We start from the raw sequence: 22,280 nt of genomic DNA on the forward strand, positions 1-22,280 counted from the left end.
ATATATATATATATATATATATATATATATATATATATATATATATATATATATATATATATATATATATATATATATATATATATATATATATATACATATATATATATAAATATATATATATATATATATATATATATATATATATATACACATATATATACATTTGTATAGTATTATTACATTTTTACAACATATTACTATAAATAGAAATACAGTACCGCTGTTTAATTTTATTTTGGCAATTCAGCTGCCAGTTTTTTACCATAATAAAATGTAATACCATAAAATCAGCAACTGTGGATTAAAAAAACAAAAACAACCGGTCAGTTCAGTCGACAGAATTTTACTGTAAAAAAACAAACATTGGTGGGATTTTTTTAAATTTACAGTGATATCCTGGGAAAAATACTCCCTACGCTGTGCAGTAAAATCAATTGGTCATTTTATAGCGTACAATTTGATGGATAACTTGCTTCGAAACCAAAAGTTAAGCAGATTTTTAAATATTTATTTGGATTTTGACCAACAAAGTTAGATGATATTTCTTGCAATATCGGACACTATTCGTTACCTCTCTCAAACTAGAAAAAAGCCCTAATACCTTTATTAAGAAAGAAAATAAAAGGTATTTTATTGACACACATTATTTCCAGGCTTTTGCGGGCCATATAAAATAACGTGAAGGGCCAGATCTGGCCTGCAGGCCTTGAGATTGACATCTATGCACTAGACACACCAATGAGCTTGTTTATAGATTAGATTAAAAAATAAAACCCCTCACAGTAAGTTGCCATTTGTCATAACTTTGTGAGATGATACAATGCACTTTAATGAAGATATCAAATATAAATGTGACAGATTGTAGCCAGACGCTGACTTCCATCAGCATTTCATTGCAAAGAAACAAGCCCAGGGTTATAGTGAGTGGTATTTTTCACAAGTGGGAAGCCGTTTCCCGAAAATAATGCCTACATTAAATCTGTCTGTGGTGCAAAAAAAAGGTTGTGGACCCGTGCTTTAGACTAGAGCACAAGTCACATAAATAAATGAAAAAACATAATGAAAGTGAACAGAAATTAGGTAATTTTCTATTAAATAAATACAAAACCATTATGAAAGTGAACAGGAATTAATTCATGTTGCTTTTTTACCTGTAATACAAAGCTTATATGTTGATTTATTTTTTTTAATATTAGTGTATGATGACCTACATTGTAAGACTATTTCTCCCGGCTGGCCTGGGAACGCCTCAGGATCTTCCAGGAAGAGCTGGACGAAGTGGCTGGAGAGAGGAAAGTCTGGGCTTCCCTACTTAGGCTGCTGCCCCCGCGACCCGACCTCGGATAAGCGAAAGAAGATGGATGGATGGACGTACATTGTATTGGTTTCAGTATTTTTCATGTACAAACCTTTTCGCTGTGAAAACGGCTAATAGAGTTTTTTTTTGTTTCTTAAAAAAAAAATATATATATATAAAATGAATTTCAAATAAAAAACAATAACGAGCCACTTTTATGAAGGGCTCCTCGAGCTGCGGCTCCCTGAGTTCTATGCATGTTTTGATAAGTGCCTCTTGCGCATGCGCACACGTTGCTTCTGCTTTTGCTGACTCTGGTTCCGGATGAGCAGATTCGCCTCGAACCAAACTACACAAATGGTACTTTTAAGGAGCTGACACAGAAGGTTGGTACTTACACGACGTGTATTATTCTTACTTTTACTACTTCTATCGTACATCTGTTAATTTTTCTGACCAAACTTTACAAAATGTGCTCGTTCGTGCTAACGTTCAGTCAAAAACGATAACGGCCTGGCCTAAACTACAAGCTTCATGTTAATAATTTCACTGACTTAAAAAAACAATTACATTATGTTTAATGAAGATTTTTAAATATTCCGTGACAAACTGAACCCACGCGTTGTAAACCTCGGATTTGACTTTTTTCTGCCGTGTTTGCAAAGTTGGCCAAACATGAGTCAGCATTTTTAAACTCGCTTAAAAGTCACATTCGTGCTAATAACCAGGACCAGCAGATTTATGTCGTTTTATTTTTTAAATAATTCAGTTTAAAATACAATCGAAACAATGTAAGTTATAGCATAAACCAGGGGTCACCAACCTTTTTGAAACCAAGAGCTACCTACTACTTGGGTGCTGAATAATGCGAAGGGCTACCAGTTTGATACACACTTAAATAAATTGCCAGAAATAGTCAATTTGCTCATTTTACCTTTAAGTTTATGTTATTATTAATAATTAAGATATTTATCTTTGTGGAAACACTGATCATCATAATGATTTCTCACAATAAATATATATAGAAACAGATAGATATTTTTATAAATATATTTCGACTCTTTAAAATTCAAAATTCAGCCGGAAAAAAAGAAGAGAAAAACTAGCTAATTCGAATCATTTTGAGAAAACTAAAAAAATAATTTATGGAACATCATTAGTAATTTTTCCTGATTAAGATTAATTTTATAATTTTGATGACATGTTTTAAAAAAAATTCAAATCCAATCTGCACTTTGTTAGAATATATAACAAATTGGAATAAGTTATATTTCTAACAATGGTTTTGAAATTTAATCGTAAGTTTGAAGAAATATTTCACAATTCTTCGTCGAAAATACAGAAGCTAAAATTAAGAATTAAATTCAAATGTATTTATTATTCTTTACAAAAAAAAGAAAATTTACTTGAACGTTGATTTAAATTTTCAGGAAATAAGAGAATTTAAAAGGTAAAAAGGTATATTTGTTTAAAAATCCTAAAATCATTTTTAAGGTTGTATTTTTTCTATAAAATTGTCTTTCTGAAAGTTATAAGAATCAAAGTAAAAAAATAAATGAATTTATTTAAACAAGTGAAGACTAAGTCTTTAAAATATTTTCTTGGATTTTCAAATTCTATTTGAGTTTTGTCTCTCTTAGAATTAAAAATGTCAAGCAAAGCGAGACCACCGTGCTAGTAAATAAATACAATTTAAAAAATAGAGGCAGCTCACTGGTAAGTGCTGCTATTTGAGCTATTTTTAGAACAGGCCAGCGGGCTACTCATCTGCTCCTTACGGGCTACCTGGTGCCCGCGAGCAATGCGTTGGTGACCCCTGGCATAAACAATCAAAACTTTACTTTAGGGTGTGTCGAAAGTGCAGCCCGGGTGCCCTTCGTGGCCCGCAGCTGGAGTTTTGTTGACCCACAACATATTGTCTTGGGGGACAAAATGTAAGACAAAGAGAAAAAATTCGAAAAGAAAGTGTAAATAAAACTTAAAAAGTCTTAAATATGTGTGGGATATTTTGATATATTTTGAAAAAAATGTTACAATGAGACAGCAATAGCTTGTTACAAAAAGTGTCAAAGTATTATTATTTTTTCATGGAATTACATATTTTTGTAAATTTGTTAAAATATTTTTACTGTTGTTTTTTATGACACAAATCTGACACATTCAAATTCCAATTCTTAAATGCAAATCAAAAAAGGAAATTAGGGCTGATTTTCGTTTTTTATTATATATGGCAGATTTGAAAACACACAAAAAAAGGGTTGACTTTCATTAAAATATTGCCATCAAATTGGATTTTGTGCTGTTTTCCTTTTTATGGATTTTTATTTTTCCAGATAAATACAAAAATTGAATATATGTTCATCCAAAATGCAAAAATGCGTGTTTATCTGTGTGATCACATATTGAACCAGAAGCAATATTTTAGGTCCGTGTACCTATTTGTATTCTATTTCCAATTCTTAAATGCAAAACAAAAAAAACATTTATTTTTACAGATAAATACAAAATCCAATATATGTTCATCCAAAATGCAAACATTTATATTTATCTGTGTGATAAATTTTTAAATGCAAAACAAAAAACAAACTTCGGGCCATTTTTTCTATTTTCATTTCTGAAACAAAAGTTGGACAACTATTTATTGACACTTTTTTAAAAGGACATTAGGACTCCTGCTGAAAAAAGATGTTAGCATTATGCTAAAAACATGCTAAATGCCAAGGAAAAGCCAAAATACTGCTTCCGGTTCAATTTGTCATCACACAGATTAATACACATTTTGGATTAACATGAATTGGAATTTGTGTGTTTATCTAGAAAAATAAAAATCCATGAAAACAAAACAGGACAAAAAAAATTATGGCAATATTTTAACGAAAATCAACCCTTTTTTGTTTGTTTTCAAATCTGCTTACATAATAAAAATCGAAAAACGGCCCTAATTTAGTTTTTTTGATTTGTCTCTCAGAATTGGAAATAGAACCAACGGGAGGTACACTGACGTTTTCTTTTTACGGATTTGTATTTTTTTTACATAAACACAAATATTTCCAATTCATGTTAATCAAAAATGCGTGTTTATCTGTGTGATGACAAATTGAACTTTGGCTTTTAGCATGTTTGTAGCATGACGCCAAGACCTTTGTTTAGCGGTTGTCGTTTTTAAAAAGTGTCATTAAATAGTTGTCTAACTTTTCTTTCAGAAATAAAAATTAGAAACAAATGTTTTTTTATTTGCATTTGAGAATTCGAAATCGAACGAACGGGAGGTACTTGGATCGAATTTAATTGTGTTTTTTGATCACAAAATAAAAACATGGAATGGAATTTTGGAGTTAAAATACAAAAGTGTAGTAGACCCAAGTATTTATTAAGTACCACCATAATGACAACATTAAAATACAGTAGTGTTGTAGACCTAAGTATTCATTAAGTGCAACAATAATGACACCATTGGAATACAGTAGTGTAGTAGACCTATGTATTAAAGTACCACCATAATCACATCATTAAAATACAGTAATGTAGTAGACCTAAGTATTCATTAAGTACCACCATAATGACAACATTAAAATACAGTAGTGTAGTAGACTTAAGTATTCATTAAGTACCACCATAATGACAACATTAAAATACAGTAGTGTAGTCGACTTAAGTATTCATCAAGTACCACCATAATGACATCATTAAAATACAGTAATGTAGTAGACCTAAGTATTCATTAAGTACCACCATAATGACAACATTAAAGTATAGTAGTGTAGTAGACCTAAGTATTCATCAAGTACCACCATAATGACATCATTAAAATCCAGTAATATAGTAGACCTAAGTATTCATTGAGTACCACCATAATGACATCATTAAAATACAGTAATGTATTAGACCTAAGTATTCATGAAGTACCACCATAATGACAACATTAAACTACAGTAGTGTAGTAGACCTAAGTATTCATTAAGTACCACCATGATGACAACATTAAAATACAGTAGTGTAGTAGACCTAAGTATTCATTAAGTACCACCATAATGACAACATTAAAATACAGTAGTGTAGTAGACCTAAGTATTTATCAAGTACCACCATAAGGACATTAAAATACAGTAGTGTAGTAGACCTATGTATTAAAGTACCTCCATAATGACAACATTAAAATACAGTAGTGTAGTAGACCTAAGTATTCATTAAGTACCACCATAATGACAACATTAAAATACAGAAGTGTAGTAGACCTAAGTATTCATCAAGTACAACCATTATGACAACATTAAAATACATTAGTTAAAGTTAAAGTACCAATGATTGTCACACACACACTAGGTGGGGCGAAATTTGTCCTCTGCATTTGACCCATCCCTTGTTAGTGTAGTATTTATCAATTATCAAGTACCACCATAATGACAGCATTAAAACACAGTAGCGTGGTAGGCCCAAGTATTCATTGAAAACAAGAAAGAGGTTTTATTTAGAAAGTTTATTTAATATTTTTGGCCACTGTTTGAACAGTAACACTGTGTGTGAATATAGGAAAATGGCATTCTCTGGCGTACCACTAGATGGAGCCGGTGTACCACAGTTTAAGAATCACTGAGCCAGTGAAATGATCATGTGCAGAGATACTACCATTTGACAATATGTTTACTATTGTGGTGGTGCGCGGCATCACATCGAGAGCTCTTCCTAATGCTCTGACTCTTGACCGGGACTTTTGTTTAGAGAGTCGACCATGTTCCTCCAAGGCCGGTGCACCTCGGTGTTCACCTTCCAGTCAGCCGTGCATAGCGCTCGCCTGTTGCACTGTCTGGACGAGCAGAGGAGGCGGGACATCCTGTGCGACCTGACCGTGGTGGTGGAGGACCGCAGCTTCCGGGCCCACTCGTGCGTCCTGGCGTCCTGCAGCGACTACTTCCAGGGCTGCGTGGCTGGCGACGCCAAGCTTAGTGCCGTGGTCGCCCTGCCTCTGGAGGTCAGTGTCCGCCTCCTTGGATCCACAGCTCTCTTGGGAAACTAGTATGTGCTGAAAGGAACTGTCGGATCAACTATTGATGAAACTATTTGCTCCAAAATCCAACTGGCACCATCATAGTCTTTTACTAACTCCACATCTCTCCTTTTTAGCTTCAGCAAAGATTATATGGGCTTGCATGTAAAATGTGTGATATCCTGTGCGATACAAGCAGTCCTGTAGCATGTTTACTTGTGTGTGATATCATGTAAGGGAACAAGCAGTCCTGCAGCATGTTTACTAGTGTGTGCGTGTGATATCATGTGCGATACAAGCAGTCCTGCAGCGTGATTAACTGTGTGTGATATCATGTGAGATACAAGCAGTCCTGCAGTGTGTTTACTTGTGTGTGATATCATGTGCGCTACTAGCAGTCCTGCAACATTTTACTTGTTTTGGGTATCATGTGCGATATAAGCAGTCTTGCAGGGTTTTTACTTGTGTGTGATATCCTCTGCGATACAAACAGTCCTGCAAAGTGTTTACTTGTGTGTGATATCATGTGAGATACAAGCAGTCCTGCAGTGTGTTTACTTGTGTGTGATATCATGTGCGATACAAGCAGTTCTGCAGCATGTTTACTTGTTTTGGGTATCATGTGCGATACAAGCAGTCCTGCAGAGTGTTTACTTGTGTGTTATATCATGTGAGATACAAGCAGTCTTGCAGGGTGTTTACTTGTGTGTGATATCATGTGCGATACAAGCAGTCCTGCAGCGTGTTTACTTGTTTTGGGTATCATGTGCGATACAAGCAGTCCTGCAGGGTGTTTACTTGTGTATGATATCAAGTGAGACACAAGCAGTCCTGCAGCGTGTTTACTTGTTTTGGGTATCATGTGCGATACAAGCAGTCCTGCAGGGTGTTTACTTGTGTATGATATCAAGTGAGACACAAGCAGTCCTGCAGCGTGTTTACTTGTTTTGGGTATCATGTGCGTGATTAACTGTGTGTGATATCATGTGAGATACAAGCAGTCCTGCAGTGTGTTTACTTGTGTGTGATATCATGTGCGCTACAAGCAGTCCTGCAGCATTTTACTTGTTTTGGGTATCATGTGCGATATAAGCAGTCCTGCAGTGTGTTTACTTGTGTGTGATATCATTTGCGATACAAGCAGTCTTGCAGGGTTTTTACTTGTGTGTGATATCCTCTGCGATACAAACAGTCCTGTAAAGTGTTTACTTGTGTGTGATATCATGTGTAATACAAGTAGTCCTGCAGGGTGTTTACATTTGTGTGATAGCATGTGCGATACAAGCAACAAGCATACCTGCAGCATGTTTATTTGTGTGTGATATCATGTGCGATACAAGCAGTCCTGCAGCGTGTTTATTTGTGTGTGGTATCATGTGCGATACAAGTAGTCCTGCAGGGTGTTTACTTGTGTATGATATCAAGTGAGATACAAGCAGTCCTGCAGCATGTTTACTTTTGTGTGATATCATATGCAATACAAGCAGTCCTGCAGCATATTTACTTGTTTGTGATATCATGTGGGATACAAGCATTCCTGCAGCGTGTTTATTTGTGTGTGGTATCATGTGCGATACAAGCAGTCCTGCAGGGTGTTTACTTGTGTATGATATCAAGTGAGATACAAGCAGTCCTGCAGCATGTTTACTTTTGTGTGATATCATATGCAATACAAGCAGTCCTGCAGCATGTTTACTTGTTTGTGATATCATGTGGGATACAAGCATTCCTGCAGCGTGTTTATTTGTGGGTGGTATCATGTGCGATACAAGCAGTCCTGCAGGGTGTTTACTTGTGTATGATATCAAGTGAGATACAAGCAGTCCTGCAGCATGTTTACTTTTGTGTGATATCATATGCAATACAAGCAGTCCTGCAGCATGTTTACTTGTTTGTGATATCATGTGGGATACAAGCATTCCTGCAGCGTGTTTATTTGTGTGTGGTATCATGTGCGATACAAGCAGTCCTGCAGGGTGTTTACTTGTGTATGATATCAAGTGAGATACAAGCAGTCCTGCAGCATGTTTACTTTTGTGTGATATCAAGTGAGATACAAGCAGTCCTGCAGCATGTTTACTTTTGTGTGATATCATATGCAATACAAGCAGTCCTGCAGCATGTTTACTTGTTTGTGATATCATGTGGGATACAAGCATTCCTGCAGCGTGTTTATTTGTGTGTGGTATCATGTGCGATACAAGCAGTCCTGCAGGGTGTTTACTTGTGTATGATATCAAGTGAGATACAAGCAGTCCTGCAGCATGTTTACTTTTGTGTGATATCATGTGCGATATAAGCAGTCCTGCAGTGTGTTTACTTGTGTGTGATATCATTTGCGATACAAGCAGTCTTGCAGGGTTTTTACTTGTGTGTGATATCCTCTGCGATACAAACAGTCCTGTAAAGTGTTTACTTGTGTGTGATATCATGTGTAATACAAGTAGTCCTGCAGGGTGTTTACATTTGTGTGATAGCATGTGCGATACAAGCAACAAGCATACCTGCAGCATGTTTATTTGTGTGTGATATCATGTGCGATACAAGCAGTCCTGCAGCGTGTTTATTTGTGTGTGGTATCATGTGCGATACAAGTAGTCCTGCAGGGTGTTTACTTGTGTATGATATCAAGTGAGATACAAGCAGTCCTGCAGCATGTTTACTTTTGTGTGATATCATATGCAATACAAGCAGTCCTGCAGCATGTTTACTTGTTTGTGATATCATGTGGGATACAAGCATTCCTGCAGCGTGTTTATTTGTGTGTGGTATCATGTGCGATACAAGCAGTCCTGCAGGGTGTTTACTTGTGTATGATATCAAGTGAGATACAAGCAGTCCTGCAGCATGTTTACTTTTGTGTGATATCATATGCAATACAAGCAGTCCTGCAGCATGTTTACTTGTTTGTGATATCATGTGGGATACAAGCATTCCTGCAGCGTGTTTATTTGTGTGTGGTATCATGTGCGATACAAGCAGTCCTGCAGGGTGTTTACTTGTGTATGATATCAAGTGAGATACAAGCAGTCCTGCAGCATGTTTACTTTTGTGTGATATCAAGTGAGATACAAGCAGTCCTGCAGCATGTTTACTTTTGTGTGATATCATATGCAATACAAGCAGTCCTGCAGCATATTTACTTGTTTGTGATATCATGTGGGATACAAGCAGTCCTGCTGGACATCCAGTTAACTAAATGTCCTCTAAGAAGCACACAATTTTTGCTCTTTTACTAAAGTTATTTAAAAAAGATAAACATGCTAGGCTATAGGTTACTTGGAGCACCTCTCAAACTCCATCAGGTTGTATGGAAAGTGTTGGTTTTCATCCAGGATGTCTCTGTACATTGCTGCTTTTATTTTTCCCTCTATCCTCACTAGTCTCTCAGGGCCTGCTGCTGAAAACCATCCCCACAGCTTTATGCTGCCACCAGAAGGCTTCACTGGAGGGATGGTATTGTCTTAGTGATGAGCGGTGCCTGGTTTCCTCCAAACATTCACACCAAAGACTTCAAACGTTGTCTCACCAGACCAGATAATTTAGTTTCTCATGGTCTGAGAGTCTTTCAGGTTCATTTTGGCAAGCTGTTTACCAAGAAATGTCTTCCGTCTGGCACTCTACCATACAGGCCCGATTGGTGGATTGTCCTTCTGGAAGGTTCTCCTCTCTCCACAGAGGAATGCTGTAGCTCTGACAAGTGACCACCTCCCTGACTAGACTAAGATGACTGCAGCAATGTACAGAGACCTTCTGGATGAAAACCCTTCCCATCTAACCTGATGGAGCTTGAGAAGTGCTGCAAAAAGGAATGAAAGAAAGTGCCCAAAGATAGGTGTGCCAAGCTTGTGGCATCGTAATCAAAAAGACTTGAGGCTCTAATTGCTGTCGAAGGTGCATCAACAATGTATCATACTTTTCTAACAATGGTCCACTCCTTGTGCCACAGGTGACGGTGCATGGCTTCGAACCCCTGCTGCAGTTTGCCTACACGTCCACGTTGCTCTTCACCCAAGAAAACATCCAGGCTGTTCAAAGCTGCGCAAAATTTCTGGGATTTCGCAACCTGGAGTCGGCATGCTTCGATTTCCTCATCCCGAAGTTTTCCGAGCCGAAGTCGCAAGAGGGCAAACAGAGAGTCAGCTGTCGGAAGTCGCAATCCGACTTCGCACCTCTGTACCCCGCAGGTCCGACCCGTGGCAGAGAAGATGACTTCTGTTTGGAGTCCTGCGGCCCTTCGATTCCCTCCTTACCTCTGGAGTTGTCTGCTAGTCCTGTTTGTCCCATGTTGTCTTTGCCTGACCCGGACTCAGCAGATCCTCATTCTCAGATGTGTTTGGCCGTGGAAGACGTCTGCAGTCAAAACCAGTTAAGTCTGAGCGACTGCGGGTTGCCATGTCAGGCCATGGATCCTCAAGACCTGATGGAGCCAGTAGTTGAAGACGCCGTGAAAAGTCTCAGCATGAACCCGGACCGCGGCCTCGTTTCTTGTCCTCTCAACTCAGACGCGTGCACTCATTTGTTAGAAGGAAACCAGTCGGACAAAGACCAGGGATTCCCAGAGAGGAGCAGAGAGGAGAGGGAAGTGGCCGAACATCTGGCCAAGGGGTTTTGGTCTGACTTGTGCCAGTCTCAGTCTCAGACTCTTCCCTCTTTAGACTCTGTGGACCAAAGCAATCCGGACAAAGCCTCGGAATTTCATTGGCTGAAACAGCTGGACCTCAGCTCCAATCCGTCGGACTGTCCCTTCCTCCGGGAACTTGGCACAGGTGACGACCCGCACTCCCGCACCGACACGCTGTCGCAGTCAGAGAAGAGCCCGTGCGTGTCCTCCCTCCACTCGGGCGAGGAGTCCGACGTGGACACAGATGGAGATACAGAAGCGAACAACAGGAGAGCTGCAGAGGTCCGACTCACATTCCTAACCGCACGTTTTCATAATCCCGGGAAACCGCGTCCTCAGACTCGTCCTCCATTGCAGAGGACGCTGCTTCTCAGGAGACGTTGGTCCAAATGACTAATGACTGTCCCCGCGCTCTCTCCAGATTCAGCTTCCATTCCCGGTGGAGCACATCTCGGCGCTGAGCCGCAGTGCCTTCCAGCAGCTTCTCAAGCACAATCACATGACCCCGGAGCAACTGGAGTTTGTCCACGACATCCGTCGGCGCTGTAAGAACCGCGCGGCGGCGCAGCGGTGCAGGAAGAGGAAGATGGAAAGCATACACCAGCTAGATGGGGAAATCAAAATTTTAGTAAGTGTCGTGGAAGTAACGCAGACCTCCGCCAAGGTCCAACAATCAACAAATAGCATTCACGAATGAATCAAGTCTTTTAAATGGCTCATTTAAGGAGCTGTTCATTTTAATGAAGTGAATTATATTTATATAGCGCTTTTCTCAAGTGACTCAAAGCGCTTTACATAGTGAAACCCAATATCTAAGTTACATTTAAACCAGTGTGGGTGGCACTGGGAGCAGGTGGGTAAAGTGCCTTGCCCAAGGACACAACTGCAGTAACTAGGATGGCACAAGCGGGAATCGAACCTGCAACCCTCAAGTTGCTGGCACAGCCACTCTACCAACCGAGCTGACAATTTTGATGCTGCTACCATGTCATCATATATTGGACAACTCATTCAGGTCAATGACCTTTAACAATGCTCTGAATGAAACTATGAGCAACATTCACTTCTATGACCCAAAGCAAACAACCTTCCCTAGTCATGGTGCAAAAAAATAAAATAAGATTTCAACCAACACAGATGCATCCCACTCTGGGAACGACATGCTTCGAAATTTGACTTTGATTTGGTTATCCAGACTATCGACCGCCAGCCAAGTGCGACTTCAACTTGACTTAATGAGTTTAATAAGGAACTCTACCCACAAGGAGATGGCATTAATTTTAATATTCTGACAATTTTGATGCTTATGGACAACGTGAGTAGTTCAGGTAAATAACCTTTAATTATGCCTTAAATGGAATTATGCGCTGCATTATTTATGACCCAAAGCAAATGACCTTCCCTATCAATCAATCACAGTTTAATTATAATGCCATAAATCACGAGTGTCTCAAAGGGCTGCACAAGCCACAACGACATACTCATGGTGCAAGGAAAAAATAACAATTGAAATGCAACCAACACAAAATGTAAACACACATAACAGAACTTGCTCACTGAACTTCGTGGACATTATAAAAAAACGTCATTCACTATAAAAAAAACAACTAAATTACACCCATTTAAATCTATTACAAAGCATGATGGGAAAAAAATACATGTGTATACGTTTACGAGTAAAACGTTTGAAATAAATGTATATATTTTAAAAATTGTAATTGTTATTATGTAAATTTTGTTTTTATTTGAATTCACTTTTCAGGTTCATTAGCATCCCGGAAGAGTTAGTGCTGCAAGGGATTCTGGGTATTTGTTCTGTTGTGTTTATGTTGTAAGTCATAAATTTTACTTTTTGAAACCGATACCGATAAATTCCGATATTACATTTTAAAGCATTTATCGGCCGGTAATATCGGCAGTACGATATTATCGGACATTTCTAGTAAGTACACAAATTGAATAAAAAAAAAACTAAAATTAAAATATACCAAAAAACCCCCCCAGATATTACGGTAAGGAATTTTTAACAAAAAAGATTACTTATTAGTAGTGAATTTTTTCTACACTGTTAAAATACACATTTTTTTAAATGAGGGAAAATTCAAGCTGTCAAAGCATGGAAATATTTACAATGAAAACACAACAAAAATTGGATCAATTAGTTATATTTCTGTAAATTAAATTATTCGAATTTACATCTTCAACTGATTCGAGTGATTGTTTCTTTGATGAGAAAAGTAAAAAAAAACGAACTTCCGGTAAAATAACAAGCTGGTCTTTGGAACGGCTCCCTTCATAGAACTACAAGTGCTATTGCTTACAGCGTGAGCAGCAGGTTGTCACCTGTACGTTCATGTCAATGTCATTAATCCTGATGTTATTCCAGAAATGTGAGAAAGAGAAGCTTCTTCAGGAGCGAGCGGACCTGGAGCAGAACCTGGAGGAGAGCCGTCAGAGTCTGTGCAGCTTGTGCAAAAGCCTGGAGTTGACTCCGGACCAGGACCACCTGCAGGTCCTGGCCAAGCTCTCCGCTCCGGATGTCCCCACCTGGCCGCAGCGTGCCCATGACCAGAAGTAAGTGGCTCTTAGCAGGATGGACATTAAAAAGGTTGTCATGCTGTCCAGAGACTTCCATCCCAACTTCTTGCTTCTGCTGTACCTTGAATCAACAGCAACATGTACAGTATGTTCCCTCTCAGGGTCATGACCAATAATTGTTGCATTTCTCAGGGAAAATTGTTCCGCTTGTCTTGTCCAGCACTGTATTATTGCATCACCAAATTAGCACTAACCAGGGATGGAACGGTTCATGAAACCAAATCGGAACCTGACTTCAGATCGTGTTTTTTTAATGTTTTAAGATTCTATGAGGAGCGTGTTTTTGTGAAGTTCCGATCATGCGCACTGCCCGACGTGACAGACGACAGGCGGGAGTAGTGAAGCGTCCATGGCGTTGTGACTTCTGAATTATTGTCTCCTGCCGTCCCGACTGAAGTTACGGATCACAAGTATTGAAATGGTTTTTTTTTTGTACATGTCAAACATTGTCGAAATGATGTCAAGGGGTTGGTTGATATGGTAAATGGGTTACACTTGTATAGCGCTTTTCTACCTTCAGGGTACTCAAAGCGCTTGGACACTATTTCCACATTCACCCATTTACTCTCACATTCACACACTGATGGAGGGAGCTGCCATGCAAGGCGCTAACCACGACCCACCAGGAGCAAGGGTGAAGTGTCTTGCTCAAGGACACAACGGACGTGACGAGGTTGGTAGAAGGTGGGGATTGAACCAGGAACCCTCAGGTTGCTGGCACGGCCACTCTCCCAACAGCGCCATGCCGTCCCCAATCATTGATCAACAATCATTTACCGTCAATTTCGGTTTGTAAGAGGCACATTTTTTCTCTACACTTTGAGCTCTGCGGCTCAGTAAACGGTGCGGCTAATTTATGCGAATAGTAAAAAAAAACAGAAAACAAGCAACTACATTGAAAATTAGAGTGTCTGCCCTAAGATCGGTAGCTTGTGAGTTCAAAACCCTGGCCGAGTCATACCAAAGACTATTAAAAAAAAATGGGACCCATTGCCTCCCTGCTTGGCACTCAGCATCAAGGGTTGGAATTGGGAGTTAAATCTACAAAAATGATTCCCAGTAAATTTGGTACACACTATAGTATATACAATCAAATTTGGTTCACCGTAGAATATAAACCATCAAATTTAGTACACACTTCAGTATATACCATCACATTGGTTTCACACTACAGCAGTGGTTCTCAATCTTTTTTCAGTGATGTACCCCTATGAACATTTTTTTTAATTCAAGTACCCCCTAATCAGCGCAAAGCATTTTTGGTTGAAAAAAAAAGATGAAGAAGTAAATACAGCACTATGTCATCACTTTCTGATTTATTAAATTGTATAACAGTGCAAAATATTGCTCATTTCTAGTGTTCTTTCTTAAACTATTTTGAAAAAAAGATATACAAATAACTACAAACTTGTTGAAAAATAAACAACTGATTCAATTATAAATAAAGATTTCTACACATAGAAGTAATCATCAACTTAAAGTACCCTCTTTGGGGATTGTAATAGAGTTCCATCTGGATTCATCAACTTCATTCTAAACATTTCTTCACAAAAAAATTAATCTTTAACATCAATATTTATGGAACATGTCCAAAAAAAATCTAGCTGTCAACACTGAATATTGTATTGTATTTCTTTTCACAGTTTATGATTGTTTAATTGTTGCTATTTTTAGAATATTAAAAAAAATCTCATGTAACCCTTGGCATACCTTCAAGTACCCCCAGGGGTATGCGTACCCCCATTTTAGAACCACTGCACTACAGTATATACCATCACATTTGGTACACACTACAGTATAAACCATTAAATTGAGTATACACTTCAGTATATACCATCAAATTTGGTGCACACTACAATATATACCATCAAATTTGGTATGCAGTACAGTATATACCATCAAATTTGGTATACACTACAGTATCATCAAATTTGGTATACACTACAGTATATACTGTACCATCAACCTGTCGGGGACCGCATTACAAAACCCAAACCAATGAAGTTGGTACGTTGTGTAAATCGTAAATAAAACAGAATACAAGGATTTGCAAATAATGTTCGGACTGGTAAACTGGTAAAAAATTGTTATTTTTTCACAAATATCAGCTCATTTGGAATTTGGTGCCTGCAAAACGTTTCAAAAAAGCTGACACAAGTGGCAAAAAAGACTGAAAGAAAGTTGAGGAATGCTCATCAAACACTTATTTGGAACATCCCTCAGGTGTGCAGGCTATTTAGGAAAAGGTGGGTGCCATGATTGGGTATAAAAGCAGCTTCCATGAAATGCTCTGTCATTCACAAACAAAGATGGGGCAAGGGTCACCTCTTTGTCAACAAATGCCTGAGCAAATTGTTTAAGAACAACATTTCGCAATTAGCTATTGCAAGGAATTTAGGGATTTTACCATCTGCGGTCCCTTAATATCATCAAAATGTTCAGAGAATCTGGAGAAATCACTGCATGTGAGTGGCAAGGCCAAAAACTAACATTGATTGCCCGTGACCTTCGATCCCTCGGGCGGTACTTCATCAAAAAGCAACATCGATGGGTGAAAGATATTACCACATGGTCTCAGGAACACTTAAAAGAAAACTATCAGTAACTACAGTTCGTCGCTACATCGGAAAGTCCAAGTTAAAACTCTGCTATGCAAAGCCAAAGCCATTTATCAACAACACCCAGAAACGCTTCGCTGAGCCCAAGCTCATCAAAGATGGACTGATGCAAAGTGAAAAAGTGTTCTGTGGTCTGACGAGTACGAGTTCCTTTCAAATTCTTTCTGGAAACTGTGGACGTTGTGTCCTCCGGACCAAAGAGGAAATTAACTATCCGGATTGTTCTAGGCCAGGGGTCGGCAACCCGCGGCTACGGAGCCGCATGCGGCTCTTTGATCACTCTTTGGTGTGGCTCAGCTGCTAAATTCCGGGAGGTTTCTGGATTTTAGTGCTTCTCTCAGAAATCACCCGGGGATAAAATTCTACAATTTTCACCTGGACTTCAATATTGAGGGTGTGCAGTGATGGCAGTGCCATTAACCCCCTCTACAACATGTCGTCGTGCCCGCTTTTACGCCATGCGATCTGCGTGCCAACTGGTCACATTTTACATTCAGCCTCTGTTAACACACGAGAGTGACTGCAACGCATACTTAGTCAACAGCCATACAGGTTATACTGAGGGTTGTAATATAAACAACTTTAACACTCTTACTAATATTTGGTGTGGGTTCACAGTGTGGCGCATATTAGTAACAGTGTTAAAGTTGTTTAAACAGGCACTCTCAGTGTGACCTGTATGGCTGTTAAACAAGTATGCCTTGCAATCGTTTGCATGTATCTGCAGAAGCCTCATACGACATGTGACTGGGCTGGCAAGCTGATTGAACGTGTTGTAGAGGGCGCCAAAGGCAGCGCCTTCATAGGACGCCCATGTAATTGTTGTTCGAGGGAAATCCAGTAAACATTCGCGAAAATAGGTGATCGGACATTTGGTAGTCTCACGGAATATTCAGGAGGGTTTGCAAGTGTGATGCTGTCAAGCGGCATTCATATAAAACTCGTGGGCCCCACTATCGTTACATTTTCATATTAAGGTGCGGGCCGCGCGTCTGAGACCCCTGGTTTATACATAGCACAAAGTAAAAGAAACTCTGTATGCAGTGTTATTTCATTTTAAATTTCTAAAGAGTTTTGTGGCTTCCATTGTTTTCTTTATTTTGTGAAACGGGTCAAAATGGCTATTTGAGTGGTAAAGGTTGCCGACCCCTGTTCTAGGCACAAAGTTGAAAAGCCAGCATCTGTGACAGTATGGGGGTGTATTAGTGCCCAAGGCATGGGTAACTTACACATCTGTGAAGGCACCATTAATGCTGAATGGTCCATACAGGTTTTGGAGCAACATACAGTATGTTGTCATCCAAGCAACGTCTTTCTCATGGACGCCCCTGCTTATTTCAGCAAGACAATGCCAAGCCTTGTGTGGCTTCATAGTAAAAGAGTGCGGGTTCTAGACTAGCCTGCCTGTGGTCCAGACCTGTCTCCCGTTGAAAATATGTGGTGCAATGTGAAGCCTAAAATACGACAACGAAAACCCCAGACTGTTGAACAACTTAAGCTGTACATCAAGCAAGAATGGGAAAGAATTCCACTTCAAAAATGTGTCTCCTCAGTTCCCAAACGTTTACTAAGTGTTTTTAAAAGGAAAGGCCATGTAACACAGTGGTAAAAATGCCCCTCTGACAACATTTTTGCAATGTGTTGCTGACAATAAATTCTAAGTTCATGATTATTTGCAAAAAAAAAAAAAAAGAAGTTTCCCAGTGTGAACATTACATATATTGTCTTTGCAGTCTATTCAATTGAATATAAGTTGAAAAGGATTTGCAAATCATTGTATTCTCTTTTTATTTACCATTTACACAACGTGACAACTTCAGTGGTTTTGGCTTTTGTAAAACAGCTACTAAAACCCGCTTATTGGTGTGTTTAGCTGAACAGGCCAGAGAAAAAGGGTCGTTTATAAATGATTGGATGTTTCTCTGACACCACTAATGTATACCATGCTGGAATCCTCATGATTTCAGCCTTTCAGAGCTCTTCTTGGACCACCGACGTTTTGACTTATTTTTCACATCCTGGTTACGGTCCTGTCGGCAATGGTTAGATTTATATCTGTTATATTCTCCGGTGTTAAAAATAACCAACCTGAAAACCACAACTAAATAGGCTCGCAATTGGATTTTGTGAACTGTTCCAGCCTTACTAACACCAACTGAACCTTTTGCTATGTAAGAATCTCTGCCACCATGCAATAATATCACAATAGAAGCAAAATGTGCCTGGAAATTGAACAAAGACTGATTTCTCCTACTTGTGAAGCACTGTTGCACATGAACCCAGAGCCCTTATTGGTATCAATGCTACTTGCAAATCTATTTTCACTGTAATAAAGAGAATTTTGCATAGATCATGTCAAAAGTTGATGTGAAACACCACCAGTAGGTGGCAGTCAGTGCAAGTTAGTCACTCTCACTGTGCGCTTCGGTCTTGAAGACACACACAAACCTGCAAACTGGTCCCCGCAAGTCAAAAACGACAACAGTCGGGACGTGCGGACCAAGAAAGGTTGCCAGTAGTGAAAAGTCACCCTCCATCTCCAAAATGAGGCGCTTGTCTTTTAGCTCCCGTGTTGAGTCCTCTGTGTTCGTGGCGAGGAAGCGAGACTTGATTGGAGAAGCAAGCAGCTGCAAGGTCAGAGGCTGCTAATCCTCGGCCTCATTCATGCCAGATTAAAAACCTGCTCCGAATTCTGATTAAGACCGCAGGGTTAGAAGATTAAACAAAATGAAAGCAGCAATCCTGGAATTCATCAGAATAGCCTAAACGGTCATTACAAGGCCAGATTAAAGAAGACTTGAACTGGATATGTCCTCATTTGCATAATCTCTTTCAGACCTTTTCTGCATCAAATCCTGCTTTTTTCTTGTTGTTGGATTGTGTCAACGCTCCAAAGCATTCACACCTACGGTTGTCTACACCTTCTTTTTCTTTCTTCTTCTCCTTCTTCTTCTCCTTCTTCTTCTTCTCCTCCTTATTCTTTTTCTTCTTCTCCTTCTATTTCTTCTTCTCCTTCTTCTTCAACTTCTCCTTCTATTTATTCTTCTTCTCCTTCTACTTCTCCTTTCTTATTCTCCTTTTCCTTCTTCTCTTCCTCCTTCTTCTCCTCATTGTCCTCCTCTTCCATCTTCTACTCCTTTTCCTTGTCTTTCTTCTTCTTCTCCTTCTTCACCTTATCCACCTCCTACTCCTTCTCCTTGTCCTCTTCTTTCTATCCTCCTCCTACTTCTTCTCCTTTTCTTTATCCTTCTCCTCTTTCTTCTTCTCCTTCTTCACCTTCTCCTCCTCTTTCTTCTTCACCTTCTCCTTCTCCTTGTCCTCCTCTACCTTCTTCTTCTTCTCCTCTTCCTTCTTCTTCTTTTCCTTCTCCTTCTCTTTATTCTTCTTCTTCTCCTACTCATCCCCCTACTTCTTCTCCTTCTCCTTTTTCGTCTCCTTCTTTGCCTTCTCCTCCTTGTCCTCTTCATTGTCCTTCTTCTCTTCCTCTTCCCTCTCCTTCTTATTTTCCTTCTCCTTCTCCTGTTTCTCCTTCTCTTTATTCTTCTTCTCCTACTCATCCTCCTACTTCCTCTACGTTCCTTCTCTTTCTTCTTCTTCTTTTTGTTCTCCTCTTCTCCTTCTTGGACTTCTCCTCCTCTTCCTTCTTCTTCTCCTTTTCCTTCTCCTTCCCCTCCTTCTCCTTCTTTCTTCTTCTTTGCTTTCTTCACCTTCTCTTCCTCATTCTTTTTCTCCTTTTCCTCCTCCTTTTTCTCCTTATTCTTCTCCTTTTTCACCTCCTCTTCCTTCTTCTCCTTGTCCTTATTCTGCTCCTCATTCTGTTCCTTCTCCTTATTCTTCTCCTTGTCTTTCTTCTTCTTCTACTTCTTCTCCTTCTTCACCTCCTCCTCTTCCTTCTTCTCATCCTCCTTCTCCTTGTCCTCCTCCTTCTTCTTTTTTCCTCTTTTGTTTTTTTAAACTTCCACCATCTCCACATTTTTCTACGGATTCAAACCATTCCATCTTCAACATATTTCGCTCATCCTGGACATTCAAACTATAATTTTTTTAAGTAAAATTTTTTTTTAGGAATCCCCAGAAATCCCGTTTTCTCAAACCCTTTTTTTGGCGACTAATCCTTCCACATTTTACAGCCCTCTGTCAAATCATTCCTCTTAATCAGAACAAATTTTTTTTTTTAAATTCCCGGTTTTCCCTAAATTCCAGGAATTCCATGGTACCATTTCTCAATTATAAATGTTACTAGATCAATGTTTCTCGACCATTTTGAAAAATTCCAACACCAACCAATCAGAACATTCAAGGTGTTTTTACCATTTTCCAAAAAATTCCCACTTTTCCCCAAATTCCCAAATTTCAATGAATTTCCTATTGAAAAGAATGGGAGATTTTTCAAGGTTCCACAGCTCCCACATTTTTTATCCAATTCATTCCAAATTCAAAAGTCAAAATATTCAGCAGGAATTGTGTGCTCCATTTCAACAATGATGAAAAAATTCATAGATTTTCTAGAATTCACAGTTTTTAGGGACAATTTCCCCATTCAAAATGAATTGTCCCTCTTTCAAAGTTCCACAATTATCACGATTCAAACTATTCCAACTTCAACACATTCAATTCATCCTGGAAATTCAAACAAAAACTTTTCCACGTACAACAGATTTCCAGGAATTCTTTTTTTTTATCCCCAAACCTTATTTTCAAAATTTTTTATGTGCGATGACTCCTTTTACATTTTCCAACCCATTTCAACCGTTCCACTGTCAAAACATTTCTCTTGATCAGGACAAAAAACCAAGATGATTCAAGAACTTGAAAAATTCACAGTTTTCCCGAAATTCCGTAATACCATTTTTCAATTAAAAAACTGTTACTACTTCAACATTTCTTTACCGATTTAAACAATTTTAATACCAACCAATTCAGCTCATTCAGGGCATTCATGCTCTTAATCATTTTTTTTTTTAAATCTCGCTTTTCCCAAAATCCCCAAATTTCCAGGAAGTTCCCATTGAACTGAATTGGACATTTTCCAAGTTGTACAATTCCCACATTTCTCAACCTATTCAAACATCAACGCGTTCAACTCATCCTGGAAATTCAAAGAAACATTTTTCTACGTACAACACCTTCCCAAGTTCCAAACCAAATTCCGGTTTCCCTGGAAATCCAAACCCTTCCAACATTCAAACTATTCTTACATCCATACCACATTCTGTCATTATTGGAACATTCACGTGCAATTCTTTCAGGAATCGCCTCTTCTAGTTCGCTTTGCCGTTCCTGTTTTTGCGCTTGACTTTTCACTGTGACACCGCCCGTTATCCCGTGAAGAGCAGGAGTTGCTTGTCAAGGATTAGGAAACAAGAGGATTATAAATTAATGAAAACATCTGGAGGTTTGTCCACTTGCAAATAAATCACTCATCAAAGGCGCTAATAGATTAGACAAAGAGTTACCCCCAAGAATACTCTCTGTGATTAGTTCAAGCTGTGATTTGAATATCCTTCAGTTTCAAGTACTTCTGATGCCAGTTTTACTCTGCGCAACACGGATATCGAAGTTTCTCCTGCAGGGGTCACCGTGTTACCCGGAGAAAGACACAATACTCGACTATCATTCCCGACATAAGGTCCGTGACCTTTTAGTGACACAACATTAATCGTGTAAGCTGTTTAGCGGCCGTATCCTGATTGCACGCCACCGTCTCCATCAACTTCATTTGGAGGCGAGTGTTCCATTGACAGGATTATGGGAAGGAGGGTCGTACCACCGTAATCTCCCAGTGAAGTGAGACACACAGAAGGGCGTCATAGAACGCAGCTCGTTAGCATACGTCCGATTAACGAACAGATGATTTTTTTTATGCATTCTAAATCGTAAATAAACACTAACAAGAGTCAGCTAACAATTGAGGTAATGAATGTCGCTGTATTCCGCCTATGAAGCGCTTTAAAAACATCCAAAAATCTCCATCATCATTGTTTTATGTGCACACTCTAATTATATATGTAATGTAGTAATTCATAATAACATGTGATATATACATGATGTAAGTTTATACACTTATGTCATGTAGTTATATTCATAATAACGTATTATATACTGTGCAATCGTGGTCGAAGGTTTACATACACTTGTAAATAACATAATGTCATG

General features: G+C 38.9%; 1 protein-coding gene across 1 annotated transcript; it reads left to right on the forward strand.

Annotated features, from left to right (window-relative positions):
• The first annotated feature begins 1,559 nt into the window (after positions 1–1,559).
• LOC133537086 (transcription regulator protein BACH1-like) lies at positions 1,560–18,474 on the forward strand. Its single transcript, XM_061877947.1, has 5 exons — positions 1,560–1,686; positions 6,020–6,269; positions 10,234–11,190; positions 11,330–11,536; positions 13,295–18,474. Exons 2-5 carry the CDS (start codon positions 6,030–6,032, stop codon positions 13,484–13,486), a joined length of 1,596 nt encoding a protein of 531 aa, XP_061733931.1. The 5' UTR covers positions 1,560–1,686; positions 6,020–6,029; the 3' UTR covers positions 13,487–18,474.
• Positions 18,475–22,280: the final 3,806 nt, after the last annotated feature.

The sequence above is a fragment of the Nerophis ophidion genome, linkage group LG18 (genome assembly GCF_033978795.1).
Source record: "Nerophis ophidion isolate RoL-2023_Sa linkage group LG18, RoL_Noph_v1.0, whole genome shotgun sequence".
Classification (NCBI taxonomy): domain Eukaryota; kingdom Metazoa; phylum Chordata; class Actinopteri; order Syngnathiformes; family Syngnathidae; genus Nerophis; species Nerophis ophidion.